The sequence below is a fragment of the Arachis stenosperma genome, chromosome 9 (assembly GCF_014773155.1).
Source record: "Arachis stenosperma cultivar V10309 chromosome 9, arast.V10309.gnm1.PFL2, whole genome shotgun sequence".
In the NCBI taxonomy this organism is placed as follows: Eukaryota; Viridiplantae; Streptophyta; class Magnoliopsida; order Fabales; family Fabaceae; genus Arachis; species Arachis stenosperma.
Window position 1 is genome coordinate 164,392,099 of NC_080385.1, and position 15,203 is coordinate 164,407,301.

A 15,203-nucleotide genomic window follows, 5' to 3' on the forward strand; every position below is an offset into this window, starting at 1 on the left:
AATGCATATAGGATATGTGTATTAATAATTATATATATATATATATATATATATATATATATATATATATATATATATAATCGAGTCAGCTCACGAGCTAATGAGCTGAACTTATCCAAGCTCAAGCTCGACTCATTTAATTTATGAGCTCAATTCCAAACTCAAGCTTGGCTCACTAGCTCACGAACTTAGCTTATCGAGCTATTAACGAGTTGAGCTCGAGCTAGCTCATGAGCTAGCTTGACTCACTTCCACCCCTAGCGCCAAGTAAGTTCATAATAGTATACTTCAACATCACGTGACACTCTTTCTACTTCTGTTTTCAACTCTGACTAACTGTTTAACTTCGCTTTTTGGATTTAGGTTTTGGAGTAGCAGAAAAACACGTGCAACATCATATGGAAGAGAAGGAAAAAGGACAACAGCGGGGGATGAGAAGAAGTCGAGGGATCTAGGGTCGTGGCCGTCGTCGTGCAGGTCAAAGTGTGGGTGGTACAGCCCATGCGAACCGATTTATGTGTCGGTTCAACCGGATATGATCATATGGCTTGCCCAAAAGCATGGCGTTGCAAGTATAGAACAAGTTTTTTATGCCTTGATCACTCATCATTCACACAACCATCATCATCATAATCATATATTAACCTTGTTGTCAAAACATAATAGAAAAAGACATTACTGACACCCATCTTAATGTTCTGATTTTATATATAAACTCTCTGTGGCTTGAGAAGAGGATTTAATATAACTATAATTTGAATTAATTGCTCCAAGAGCAACAATGGAAGTGAGAGGAAGAGGGGAAATGGAAGTGAGTGGAGAGGGACGACAAGGTAGCCAATCATTGAATTTGAGATTAGGGTTCATGGACTTAGGGACTGATTTGAATTGATTTAATAAACTTATCTTATCAGCAACAAGAGGGTACACTAAGCAAGTGTCACGCTGGCATTTAACAGGTCATGTCAGCGAGCGTTAGCCACCTCAACACAGGAGATGACGGAAGGACTAACGCGATCAAGTTTGTTATCTTTCGGGGACGAATTTGATTAATTTTATTTTTTGGGGACGAAAATAAAGATCGAAGTATCTTTCAAAGACGATTTTAACTATTAACTCTGTATTATTATTAACAAAATAGTAGTACTTCGCATAAATATTATTTTATATATATTAACAGTTCTGATCGTGAACAACTATAAATATTTATAAAATAAATTGTTCTCCGACAAAGAAAAAAAACAAAAAACAAAAAATGTGTGTTGATCCTAAAATATCGAAAAAGGAGAGGATAGTAATATTGGATGGTAAGTAGGCCCATTAAGGTGTAGACGTGGCACACGTGAATATGGGCTGGAATCCAATAATTCAGTGAGGCCCACATTCAACACAAAAGAGATTTGACCACTTTTGTTCCTTGGTTCACCTCAAACGGTGGTGCTGTCTTGCATTTCTAAATCTCCCTTTTCTTAATACCTTGATTTAAAAATTGACTAACTTGAATGCATGAATGAAATGAACCAAGCACATAAAGTATTGATCACATTAGAGAAATAAAATAATTTAAATTAGTTAAGTGTTAGATGGTGTTGTTAGGTTGAAGACAAGAGGATCAAGCCACATTCAAAAGTTCACAAGGAATGGAAGACAACAAGATCCATTCCCCTAGTGTTAGTGTACACCAACCAGATAGGTCTTTGTCTTAGTTACTCAGTTGAGCACATATTCATGTTCCCCCAACAGTTTCTTAAGCTTCATTTTTCTAAAGAGATGAACAAAATAATAATTTAAAAAAAAATGGGAGAGTTTAAAGGCTAATGACTCTTTCTCAACACGCATGCATACATGCATATCCCCTTCTATTATTTAGTATACTTTTCTTTATTGGTTAAATTATTTGGGTGGTAGCAAATGTCCCTTTAACGACTTTGATGTATGTTAATATGAAATTGACCTATTAGTTTATGGTACATGTTATGGTGGAGAGAAAAAATAATAAAGAGATCAAAATATTCTTTAATAGATGGTTAAATAGCTATCACATGAAAGATATCATTTTATTTTTTGTTTATTTTTAAAATAAGATTAAGTACTTTTTATTCTATGCATACAAAATCCTCTTCATCATAGAATTGACCTTAGTTTATTTATATTTGTACATGTCGTTTAGATTTTTATTTAGTTCGCACTTTTTTTTACCAATACTATCTTTAATAAAAAAAAACCTTAATAATTGAAATAAATATTTATTTGATATTATAATTACCAATCATGGATAAGAGTTAAAGTAAAAAGTTTAAAATTAGTTAAACTATTTTGTTTGTTCTTATAATTTTTTTTTATTTATAATTAGTTTCTTATATTTTAAAAATTTTTAATTATATTTTTACATTAATTTTAAATTTATAATTAAATTATTTTTAAGATAAATATTATACAAATATTTTCATCTATCTCACATTACTAGCATATATTTGGTGTAAAGATTGAGAGACAATGATAAAAATTGAGAGATAAAGACTAAAATGAATTTCTCTATTGTGTTTGGTATAAAATATACATAGTTGAGTCATATTTAAGTATCCTGTTAAAAAAGAGAAGATAGGGTTAAATTTAAAATTTGAAAAGTTGAAAGAGGATCATTTTAAAAATAAATGTTATTAAAGTTTCAATTTTTGTTTTTAAAATTTTTAAGAAAGAACTAAAATTTTGTATTTTAAAATTGAAATTTTAGTTCTAATTTTTTACTATCAAATGCAATACTAAATCTCAATCTCCAGTTTTAGTTTTAGTCTCTGCTTTCAAACGTTATCTTAAATAATTTACTTTTAGAATGAAAAGAATGTAATTTTAAATTAATACATATGTAGGAATTTAATTAAAAATTTTTAAAATATAAGAATTTAATTATAAATTTAGCGAAATTTCAGGGAGTGGAGAGTAATTTAACCTTTAAAATTTTACAACTCCTTAATGCATTTAGTACATTATTTCCCCCTTGTAAGGGCAAGGCAAGCACTTGATACATTTCACCATGGGAAACACTCTTTGGGTTCAAGCTGCAACAACTTTATTGATATTGCCCTTTTGGGTAAAAGTGGGAAATAAAAAAAAAGGTAGATTCCATAAACCATATAAAATGTTATATAACTTGTTGACCAAAAAATAAAATAAGTTACTTCCTAGCAGTTACATTATGCTATAGAGTCATCAACAAAATCTTCACTTCAAATGATTAATGGGCCTACAATATATGTTCAATTATTGATGCCACTTGCCATGAACTAATCTTCATATACAAAGTTTTTTTCTTTCATAATCTCTACTTTATTACTTTAAAACTTTATTCCTCTTGTTTAAGAGATAATAGACTGTGCTATCTCTTAGGAAAAAAGAGATTCCCATATAGGACAAGGAGAAAAGTGGCACTTTGTATACTATTCATGACTTTAATACACTAGTTATGATTTATGAATATTACAATGTAATCCTTTTTTTAATTATATTTTTAAGAATCTTCAAAGTTCAAAGAGCTTATAAGAATTTCTTAAAAATGAAAGTATCATGATATAAATAATTAGTTATTTTATGAACCAAAAGTTTTGCCCCTACTAGATTAACGATTAATAACCAATAGAAATGTAGAAATATTACAAGATAAATATAGATATCCATAAAATGTTTGTTTGAAGAAAAAATTTGTACAATAACAAAGTCTTGTCTCAATAAATATTAGATAATTACAAAAATTTTCATATAAAACACTTCTACAATTTCTGTAGTTCTGTGAAACTACAGAAACAAGCACTTCAGTCATTGCAGATATAATCTTAATGTTATTAACTGCTTTTTTCTGTTGAATATTCCAAAAAAATCTAAGGAAAAGCCACCATTTCATTAGATCCTTTCTTCCCTTTGTGCTTAGTGAAAAACTAAGTTAAATATTCCTCTCATGAAAATCCTGAAGGAAAAATTTACGGGGACTCATACTCCTCAACCAGAATTATTATTCTTCAAAAATCTCATCAGAGACTGAGATCATACAAAGAAGAACAAATGATATATATATATATATATAAAGGAAAAGGAAAATAAAAAATGCATTATCCAATTGGTACTAGGTTCTGAAGAATGTAGAGGCCATAAACAAAGTAACTTAATTATGTGCTTATATTCTATATATAAATATATAAAAGAAAGAAAGAAGGGAAGAAGTTAAGAACAGAATGATGTGAGAAAATTGAAAATTGTTACCATTAATAATAATTTTGGTGGCTATTCTAATGTACATAAAAGCCTAGGCATACAAAAAATTGTTACCATTTCCCTCTCTCTTTTCCTTTTTCTCTCCACCATAATAATATTTGATCCCTCATCATTGATGAGCTATATACACTCCACCATGAATCAAAAGAAGATAGAAAAGAAAAAGAAAAGAAGAACTAGTCATGCCAGCAGAGAAGCATGACAACACATCTTCTTATGATGTAAAGCCTAGCCCTTTGCTCTCTCAAGACTCCACCAAATCCTCTGCTTGATGATGAGATCCTTCTCTTTGATCCTCCCATGGTAGCACTAGCACTCCCCATCTTCATCTTATGTGATTGTTATTGCAATGTTGTATGTAGTCTCTAATAAGAATAAGATAATGAATGAATGAATGAATGATGAAGTGTGAGAGAGTAAGAGAGGGTTCTTATAGAAGAAGGGGAAGGGTGTGGTCCAAACACACATAGGGGACTGATGGGGCATGAAAGGGTGTGCAGTGCCTCCAAACCAACCAGACAACACAGGGTATTGGACCCCACTACTCTCACCACTTGTGAATATCACTCCACCATTTCTTATTCATATAAAACAACCAACTCTCTCATTTTCATTTCCTATCTCACACTCTATACATTGCCTATGTATTGTAGCCACCAACTACCAGCATAATTCCTCTCCCATTCTAAATTAATTTATCATGGTTTATTACCCATTGGTAAATCGTTATTACAGGCTACAACAATTTATTATTTATGTGATTTATCCAAAAAAATTATTTCTTTACAAACTTATTGAACTTGGAAACATACCAATCTTTTTCTTCTTTAAAATAATAAGGTGCATGCCCTTAATTTGTGCATGATAGGTGAGTTTCTGGTTGTCTATGAAGACAAAAGCCTTTTCTTTTTTTTTTTTTAATTCTTTATAATAATGCTTATTGTTTTGTTGTTTCTGCCTTATCTTAAGTTGGATCCACATAATCAGGGAAATGACGACTGATGGATAGAGGGTTGCTTAAGTTGAATCATGCATAAAAATTCAATTCATATGTAACAGGTTAACAACCACCATTAAGAGAAAAAAAGAGAGAGGGGGTGTTTAAGATTAGATCACAATCATAATCACAATGGCATCTAACTTAATTAATTATCACTACTTTGACTCTATATAGAATAAAGATACTCAGTCTTAGGGCCCCAGTTATTAGTGTCAAATTTTGCATATGCCATGGTTAAAATTGTTCATATCCCAACAGTACAAAGTGAAGAAATTATTGATCACTCAATAAAACAAGATACTGAATTTGGTGAGCCTAACCTCATCAAAATTAAAATCTTCAGTGCCTAATCCCATCACAAAGAAAAAAAAAAAGACTTTGGCTTGTTGAGAAAGCTAAGGAAAATGCATGCTTTTGAGAATCATCGAACTAGTCGATTCGATTGGGTTTACTAAAAACCGATCATTAGATAGGTCTAATTCAGAGACTTGTTACCAAATTGATAAAAAAACCAAAAAATCAGTTAAAAATTCAATAAATTAATATAACTGTTTTGATTTTGGAAAAGTCTAGGGGGCCAGCAATTTTATTGCATTTTGGCCAGCATGTAACCAGCAGAGAAATGTGAGCCATTGGATGAAATCTCACACCAATCTCACACCATTAAATCATCATTGATGGCTAGTTGATGGCTATCAATCACAAATATTGCTGGCCCCCTAGCATTGCTCTTTTTTTAATGTTTAATGGATTTAAAATAATAGAGTACAAAAAATATCTTTTAAAAAATACACACGCATATATTTAATATTTGGTATAATCTCAGTTAATTATCAGTTGAATTTTTAAACTTTTGAATTTTTAGTTTTATCTATTTAATGATAGATTCTATTTTGAAAAATTTGAGAATATATAATAAGGTACTTATAATTTAATATATAATTATTTTAAAGAGTAGATATTTTTTTTTTGAGCAAAGAAGCTGAACACAACAAGTGAAACAAAAAGATATAACAAAAACTAAAGTAACAAAAAAAACAAAAAAGACATAACCAAAAAAATTTATCTCATTGCCATTTTCGTCATTGCTATCAACAACAAAAAGATCCACTTCTTATAACTCTAAAGAGAATTGTTAATGATTTCAACAACACATGATTCCTTAATTTAAAATAAAAAAAGTGTAGTAATTTACCTGAATGACTAGACAATGAGAGATGAATAACAAGAAAAATACTAAATTAGGTGATCTATAAAATCTGCATCAAATCAACTTCGTCTTTGATATTGATTCTGACTACATATGCTTTCGTTTGGAATAATTATTTGTTAGTTTAGATAGGAGATATTCTTGTGTTGATATTAGTTTAGAAAGAGTAGGCAAAAAAAGCTGCAAAATAGATATGAAAAAACAAACTGAATGAATATGGGAATATATGTATATGTATATATAATTATATATGTTAAAGGGTTCTGACAGCTTTAGAGGAGACAACAAGAATATGGAAGCAGTAATGAGATTATTTGCATGAGAGCCAGCCATGGCTTTGAACCACACAAGATTCTTACACATCAACAATAGGCCAAGAATTTTCTGACCCCTTCATGTTGTGTTTTCTTTCTCTTTAACTGCAAAATCCAATAACTTTCCCAAAAAGGGTAATTAAAATTTAAGCAAATAAAGTGCCTTTTATTTGCATAACCATGCAAGCAATAATTAATTATGTAAAGGATCAAAACTTAATAACAATAATAATAATATTACAAAATATTATTTTGATTTCCAACCTTTGAGTCGAATTTTAATTTAGTCTTTAAAGTTTAGACGTTTTATTTTAATTCCAAAAATTTTTAAACGTCTTATTTCAATCTTAAAAGATTTTTAAACTGATTTAATATTGTCACGCCATTAAATTTGATACAAACAGTTTGCATATTGAAGAGTCGTATTCAATTTCAGCATACAAGTAAAATTGATCCGCCAACGATATTTAATATAAAAAATTTTACTTTAATTTTAAAGCATTGATAATTGATTGTTAGGATTTATAGTTTTGTACAAAAAAATTGAAAAAAATGTTACAAAAAAATTTTAATGATATTTTTTAACATATAAAAGAGTATATAACTTAATTAATAATATTATTAATTATTGGTATCAAATTTAACGATATAATTACATAAAACTGTTAAAAAATTTTTAGACTAAAAATAAAATATTTAAAATATTAAAGATTAAAATTAGAATTTAATTCAACCGTGCTAAAATACTTAAATGCCACTTTACTCATTTTTTATTTTTCTTGGACAGCATCACAAAAGGCCTAATAAGAAAAAAAAAAAAAAAAGTAGGCAAAGACTACGTAAGTTTCAAGCTTTTGACTAAGATTCCATAGGAAGCGACATAAAGTTTTTATTTATAATAAAGTAATAAACAATGATATGATTAGAAGAGCCAGCCAGCTAAGTGATTAATTAAACTAATGATAGATTAATGATTTTGAGGCAAATGCAGCACGAGCACCCACTTGGTTAACCTCGTGCTTTTCCCTAATCACTTACATTGACAACTTTTTTTTCTTTTTTTCTTTTAAATGAAATTGTTACCAGAATTTAGTTAATATATGTTCTAAAGACACATAAAAACTATTATTAGTAAAATATTTTAAATATTTTTATTTAATAAATAAAAAATAATAAATACATACATGAAAATTTAAATGGATTGTATTTTTAATAAAAAAGATTTAATTTGTAATTTTAACCTATATCGATAAAGCACATAATAAATAAATTCTTGTTATAAAAATACACCTTATTAATTAAATAACTACTTAATTGTTTGTTGTTCTATCTTGTCTTCCAGGTTCTGCAATTTTAAACACTTAATATGGAATTAGGTGCTTTGTGTCAGTAATTTGTTGCTTCTTTTAACATCTCCTTTGTAATTAGGCTTTGCTATTCTCACCTTCACTTATTTTATTTGACTTTGATCAGTTGAAGCTAATTAAGTGGCTTATCATTTATTTTCTTTAATTCAGATCAACAATGTAAAATTACATGTACGTAAAAAAATTATAAACTATAGTATAAAATATATGAAAAAATATAAAATATATTAAAAATAATTTAAATAATATATATTGATAAATAAATACATAATAATTGATTTGATGACGAATTTTTTTACGTACGAATAATACTTTTGAATTTTTATAATCAATAAATTGAACCTTGTAAATAAATAATATAAGATGAAAAAAATATTTTAACAGAAAAAATATATATTAATAATTGGAAGTTATTTTTGTTTAAAAATACATACTACTACCTATGATTCTGTATTTCTGTTACAATATTTTGTGTGAAGTTTTTATTTAGTCTTTCAAATTTTAGAATAAATAGTATTAATATTTCTTTTATCAATGTTATCGAATTACACAAAATTGTCCTTTATCGTAATTTTTGAAGAAATCTCGTTCAACACTTGACAAGAAATTCTACATGATCCTGCCGTAGAAACTTGCAAAAATATCTAAGATTCTTTACAATATAATGCATGCTATATAAATTTCCTTTCTTTATTTCACTACTAGAGACTAGAGAGAGTATAGTGTAAGGTCTGTCTTCCCTTTATTGGTTAAAAGTCTAAAATAAACATCAATCACTAACCAATCCCAACTTCAACTATTGAATTTAATTTAAAGAAATAATATAATAAGCTAAGTGATGACCATGGTAACACAAAATTATTAACATTCATAAACCAGTATTCATGGTATCCATTGATTTGATGATGAATAGAGGTAGATAGTTATTAGCACTAGTTCTTTTGTTCGTTTAAAATTTGGACAAATTACCGTGTGAGCCTTTAACATTGGAGATAGAGAAGGTAACATTAATGTCTGAAATACACTGTGATCAAAGTGGTCCAATTTAACAAGGGGAAGTTTATTTAAGTTTACACCAATGTATCTCTAATACTTTTTCTTATTATATATCTTAGCGCATGGTTTTGTTACCACTTAATTACAACCTGAAACTTAAATAATTAAAATAAGATTAATTTGGGTCTGTTGTACTAAACAAGGAAGTCAGAATCGCACGTGAAGTTCTCGTGATTCACAACACTCCCATTGCCTGCAATATAATCAACATCATCACCTAATATAGTTGTTAATTAATATATATACTTGAATACTTGATCCACAACCCCATAATCTCAATTCCTCAAATTTATGCTTGTTTCTGAAGGAACAAACTCACCGGTCACAATGTCACATGCACATATACGCATAGTATTAGAGAGGCTTTTGAGATGTTCAAATAGCCACCTCTCTGTTAAAGGATTTTAGTGTTAAAAGAATAATGCTATATGTATGCCATAATGGGAATAATGTATATATTTACATGGCAAATACCTTTGACTTATGTTCTCAGCAACATTAATTATACCTTATTAGTGGATTACTATATATATATAGTTAAGTATACTACTACTAATTGTACGTACAGCTTTAATGGATTAATCAAGTGTTAATTATTCACTAAGTAATTAACCAACATAACAATCTCTCAGCATATACGACTATATCCATTGCCAGCAAAAACAAGGTTTTGCATGATATTGAATGAAGTAATAATATATTGCATTAGTAAGTTAAATTCATTTAAGAACAATTATTGCCTTAATAGAAAATTATATATGTAAATAATTATGTAATCTAATTAATTCCACCAGTTTATACTTTATAGTGATTTCACTATTAGGAAACATATCAAGTGTATATATAATAAAAAAAAGGAAAGTCTTGGGGCAGCAATTTTTTAAAAAGTTGGCCAATATTTAACTATCAAAAGAAAATTGAATAATTTCACACTATTGGATTTAATCTCACACCATTAAAAACACTATTGATGGCTAATTAATAGTTACAAAACACAAAAGTTGCTGGCCCTAGCACTCCTCATAAAAAAATATCAAATGTTTTTGAAATATTTATATTTTAATAATTTTATTTGTTGATTTTGATTAATATATATTTTTCCTATATAATAATATGAACACTTAGGCATAATGTAAATTGTATTCATTCTTCAATGATAATCATGAAACTTCATAATCCAAAACTTGTACAGATCCGGAGCTAGATCTTATCTTAAAGCTGAGTAAATCAAATTTTGATTGTCCATATATGACTCAATGAAATGAAATAAATAAAAATGATAAAATAAAAGTGGAAGCAGCAGCATCAAGGAATGTGCGTGCAATTCTAAGATAATGTTATGTTAGTGTCACCATTCAAAACCTAAATCAGTGAAATCAGAATATCTCACATCATAAAGTAGATTCTACACGTGTGGTTGAAAGATTCCACTTACATCTCCATCACATTCTAGCTACTATATATAGGAAATGCTATGTATATACACTGGCTTCTATCTAATCAAAGATAATTAATTTCATTAATGGACAAAAAGATTACACTCTCACGCATGGCTATCCATCTCATCATCAATGGCTTTTCTTGAGGATGGAGTTTAATATATACAACATCAATTTTCCTTCTTTCAAATCAAGGAGAAAAAGAAAAAGAAAAAGGAAAACAAAACACCCCACAATGAATCAAGTCCATGCAATAAAATATCATAATTCACTTGAGTTATGTTCACTAATTGACAACATATATATTTAAATATAAAGAAAAAGAAAAAAAAGAGAAGATATATACTGAGATAGGGTTGGTGAAGCAGAATGAGTAAGATGCAGCACAATTTTTGTGTCTTCATAATAACTTTGCCTCATTAGCTTAATAAGCAACACCTCAGAGCTTAGTGTTGCTGCTGCAGCCATCATCCATCAGCTTTTGCATTGAATAAGAATGCAGCTTTTGGTGTCAGAAGATAGCATCCTATTCTATTGTATCCCCATTTATGTATCTGAGTCCAAAATTATACCAAAGTTCAAAGCCTATTCCTGATTTCAGGGCCACATCAAGATCAACGCTCTATATCCCTCTTTCCATATAAGTCACTGTCACACATTACTCCACCATCAATTGAATACACTAAGCTACATTATATAAATCAAGCATTGTATAAGGGAAGCTATTATTTCATCAGGCATGGATTCCATAACAATTCATACACAACATTTTTTGTCTTGGTGTCTTTAAATTATCAAGGAATTGAACCATTGACATGTATATAATTGGTTTCAAGAGAAACATATCAAATGAATCGAATAGTGTCTTAGTAATGAACAACCACTCCCAAGTATGTGCTTAACAGGTGTTAGCTGGAGGAAAGAAACTAACCCAAAAAAGTAAAACGCCGTTGCCGGGGATCGAACCCGGGTCGTCCGCGTGACAGGCGGAAATACTTACCACTATACTACAACGACTTTGTTGATAAGGTTGGTTAACATATACATTATCACGCTATGTTTTCGTGCGAGAGCAAACTCGATGACGCAGAAGCGTTAGGAGCGAATTTTTCTTGTTGAGGAGAAGCCCACTTGGACCCACAAATTTTGGATTAAAAAAGCACCAGGTTGAATGCAGCTCGGTTTTGGTTTGCTTGGGTTTGTCCGGCCCAAACCATCTCCAAAAAGAGCATCAGGGTTTTTCTTGTTACAGATATGTTGTATGTAGTGTATTTACAAAAAGGCTTTGATATGACTTTGTCATCTTAAATTAGTGGCTGACATGACCAAAAATATCACTGGCTGAGGCATCTGTAAGAGTGCCTGATGTAGGCTGATTAATTTGGTTATGGAAGTGATGGGTGTGTTGTCCTAGGTTATGGGATGAAGAGGAGTTAGACTAATATGTGGGACGGTTTTTTTTGTCAGAGTTGTTGATGAGAAATCGGACCCAACGATTTTCTCTTTCAGCTTTCCCTGAGCAAATCGGAAGGTCCGTTTTGCATGGAGAGGAGACAAGAAAATCGAACTCTACAACTTGTACATACGGATAGTTTATTTTTATAATTCTTAAAGGTAATCGCCTGGTCTGTTTTGTTTGTTAAGGAAAACTTGCATCAGGGTTTTTCTTGTTACAGATATGTTGTATGTAGTGTATTTACAAAAAGGCTTTGATATGACTTTGTCATCTTAAATTAGTGGCTGACATGACCAAAAATATCACTGGCTGAGGCATCTGTAAGAGTGCCTGATGTAGGCTGATTAATTTGGTTATGGAAGTGATGGGTGTGTTGTCCTAGGTTATGGGATGAAGAGGAGTTAGACTAATATGTGGGACGGTTTTTTTTGTCAGAGTTGTTGATGAGAAATCGGACCCAACGATTTTCTCTTTCAGCTTTCCCTGAGCAAATCGGAAGGTCCGTTTTGCATGGAGAGGAGACAAGAAAATCGAACTCTACAACTTGTACATACGGATAGTTTATTTTTATAATTCTTAAAGGTAATCGCCTGGTCTGTTTTGTTTGTTAAGGAAAACTTGGTCTGCATGGTTACTACAAGTCCTTCGGTCCGATTTGCTTCTGTCAAGTCCCTCGGTCCGATTTGCTTCTGGCAAGTCCCTGGGTCCGATTTGTTTGTGAACTGACACCATACGCATGTAAAGCTCTCCTCCCCTCCATAACGCCGTCCAACACCAACAACCTCTCCATAACTAAATTAATTTCCGCCTGATGTATTGGCCTCTTAAATAGCCGCAGAGGGTTCGATACCTAACACGAGTTAGGTTGTAGTCAGTGAAAGATTTAAAAAATTTTATGAGTGGGGACAAAATATATATAGTATAATAATAATAATTTTTATAATTATACTATAGTATCATAAAATATGATTACTTCTCAAATTATTTAATTAATAAATTAAAATAATAAAATAATTTAAAATTTCATTCTTCTAGATTTCATATTTTGAAAAAATTGAATAATTTTTTCATTATCAATACAATCAAATGTCTCTCTTTTTATATATGTCACTAAACAATCATTTAAAAATTCATCTTTCATACGGTTGCGAAACCGACTTTTTATGATGTTCATAGCAGAAAAAAATTCTTTCAACTGATGCAATTGCTACAAGCAAAACTAAAGCTAACTTCAAAAGAAGAAACACTAATGGATAAACAATATTTTTTCAAGTCTCAACCAATTTCTAAAAAAGAGCACCAATCTCATTTAAGTTTGAGAATTGATCATCAGAACGCACATCTAATATGAAATTCTCAAGTTGACTATCAAGAACCAAAAGTTGAGTTGAAGAAAATTCTAATGGATAGAATTGAGCTAATTGGATCAACTTCTCCTTATCAAACACAAGAAATGAGTGTCTTGGATTCAGACAAGCTATACAGAGAAGCAATTCATTATTCACCTCTGTAAAACGATTGTTGAGTTCTTGAAGTTGTCTATCAACTACTTGATAGAATTTCTCAACTTGAAATGGATGCAAATTTGAGATCTTTTGAGCTTTGCGTCTTGATCTTCCTTGTGGCACAAATATATCATCAATTTTTGGATCGGTAATATTATGTTTGTCACAAAACAATGAGACTTCATCAAGTAAAAGAGACCAACCATCATCTCTTATAGTTTGCAACCATTGCTTAGACACTTTAACCAATGCCATAGCATTTATAATGTCTTGATCATTCCTTTGTAACGCTTGAGATAATTCATTAGTAATTTCTAAGATATTTTTCATCAAGTGTAAGTTGAAAATGAATTCAAATGATTGAATGACATTCAATAAATGACATGCTTCAGCTCTTTGTTCTGAATTATTTCCATCTTCCTCAACATATTCAAAAACATTGACCACAGAAGAAAACAAAGAAATTAATTGAAGTATAGTTCCATAATGTGAACCCCATCTGGTATCTCCAGCTCTTTTCAAAGCTATTTCTTGATTCAAACCACTTTCACTAGAAATTTCTTTACTTTGTAATGCTTCAATTGTCTTAGTCATTTGACTATCACGAAGCATATCTCGTCGTTTATACGAAGTTCCAACAACATTGCACAAATTGGTTAACAAATTAAAAAGCAAAGCAATTTTAACATATTTTTTTGCAACCGTTACAAGAGCTAACTGAAGTTGGTGGGTAAAGCAATGTACATAGAAAGCATAAGAATTTTTTTTTCAATATCAAATTTTTCAAACCATTAAATTCTCCTTGCATATTACTTGCACCATCATATCCTTGGCCACGTACTCTTGATAAACTTCAATTATATGTTTCTAATAATGACTCTAATGCTAATTTTAGAGATAAGCATTAGTATTAGAAACATGAACAAGACCAAAAAAATACTCCCTAACTTGCCCTTCTTTATTCACATACCTTAAACAAACTGACATTTGCTCCTTAATAGAAATATCGCGAGCTTCATCAACCAAAACAGCAAATAATTCATCCCCAAGATCATTAACAATAACTTTTGTCATTTCACTTGTAGCTGCTCTTATAATATTTTTTTGAATTGAGGGAGCTCTTAGTTTAAAATTTCCATGAGCATTTTTAAAAGTACGATCAATCTCTTCATTAAGTTGTGTAAGAAAATTTAGAAGTTCTAAAAAATTTCCTTGATTAATAAAATCATTTGTCTCATCATTACCACGAAAGACCAATCCTTGTCGCAAAAGAAATCTAATACAATCAATTGTGGCTGTTAAGTGAATTTGATAAGTATTTTTAGCCTGCTCAGATTATTTTTCAATAGCAGCACTAATGTGTTGTTTTGTCTTCATAAGTGCTTCACATTTTCGCCAAGCTTGATTATGAGCACTATCATGAATTCCAACATGAGTTTGTAATCTCTCCTTTTTTTTTCAATTTGAAAAGCCATTGGTTACAAAAGCATCGCCACCTTCATTCTCAGGTTTCATAAGATAACAACAAAGACAAAAAATAACATCCTTTGATATACTATACTCTAACCAATTGCCATAATCATTAAACCA

At 30.1% G+C, this 15,203-nt stretch overlaps 2 protein-coding genes and 1 non-coding gene across 3 annotated transcripts; all 3 read right to left on the bottom strand.

Annotated features, from left to right (window-relative positions):
- Positions 1–4,181: 4,181 nt before the first annotated feature.
- LOC130951692 (small polypeptide DEVIL 4-like) lies at positions 4,182–4,673 on the bottom strand. The gene has a single exon (XM_057880397.1). It carries the CDS (start codon positions 4,593–4,595, stop codon positions 4,443–4,445), a length of 153 nt encoding a protein of 50 aa, XP_057736380.1. The 5' UTR covers positions 4,596–4,673; the 3' UTR covers positions 4,182–4,442.
- Positions 4,674–11,597: 6,924 nt separating this feature from the next.
- Positions 11,598–11,669, bottom strand: TRNAD-GUC (transfer RNA aspartic acid (anticodon GUC)). Its single transcript has one exon. It is a non-coding gene; the product is annotated as a tRNA-Asp (tRNA).
- A 1,725-nt stretch (positions 11,670–13,394) lies between these two features.
- LOC130950415 (uncharacterized) lies at positions 13,395–14,687 on the bottom strand. Its single transcript, XM_057878901.1, has 2 exons — positions 14,562–14,687; positions 13,395–14,330 (listed from the first exon to the last, which is right to left on the bottom strand). Exons 1-2 carry the CDS (start codon positions 14,685–14,687, stop codon positions 13,395–13,397), a joined length of 1,062 nt encoding a protein of 353 aa, XP_057734884.1.
- Between the last annotated feature and the right edge of the window lie 516 nt (positions 14,688–15,203).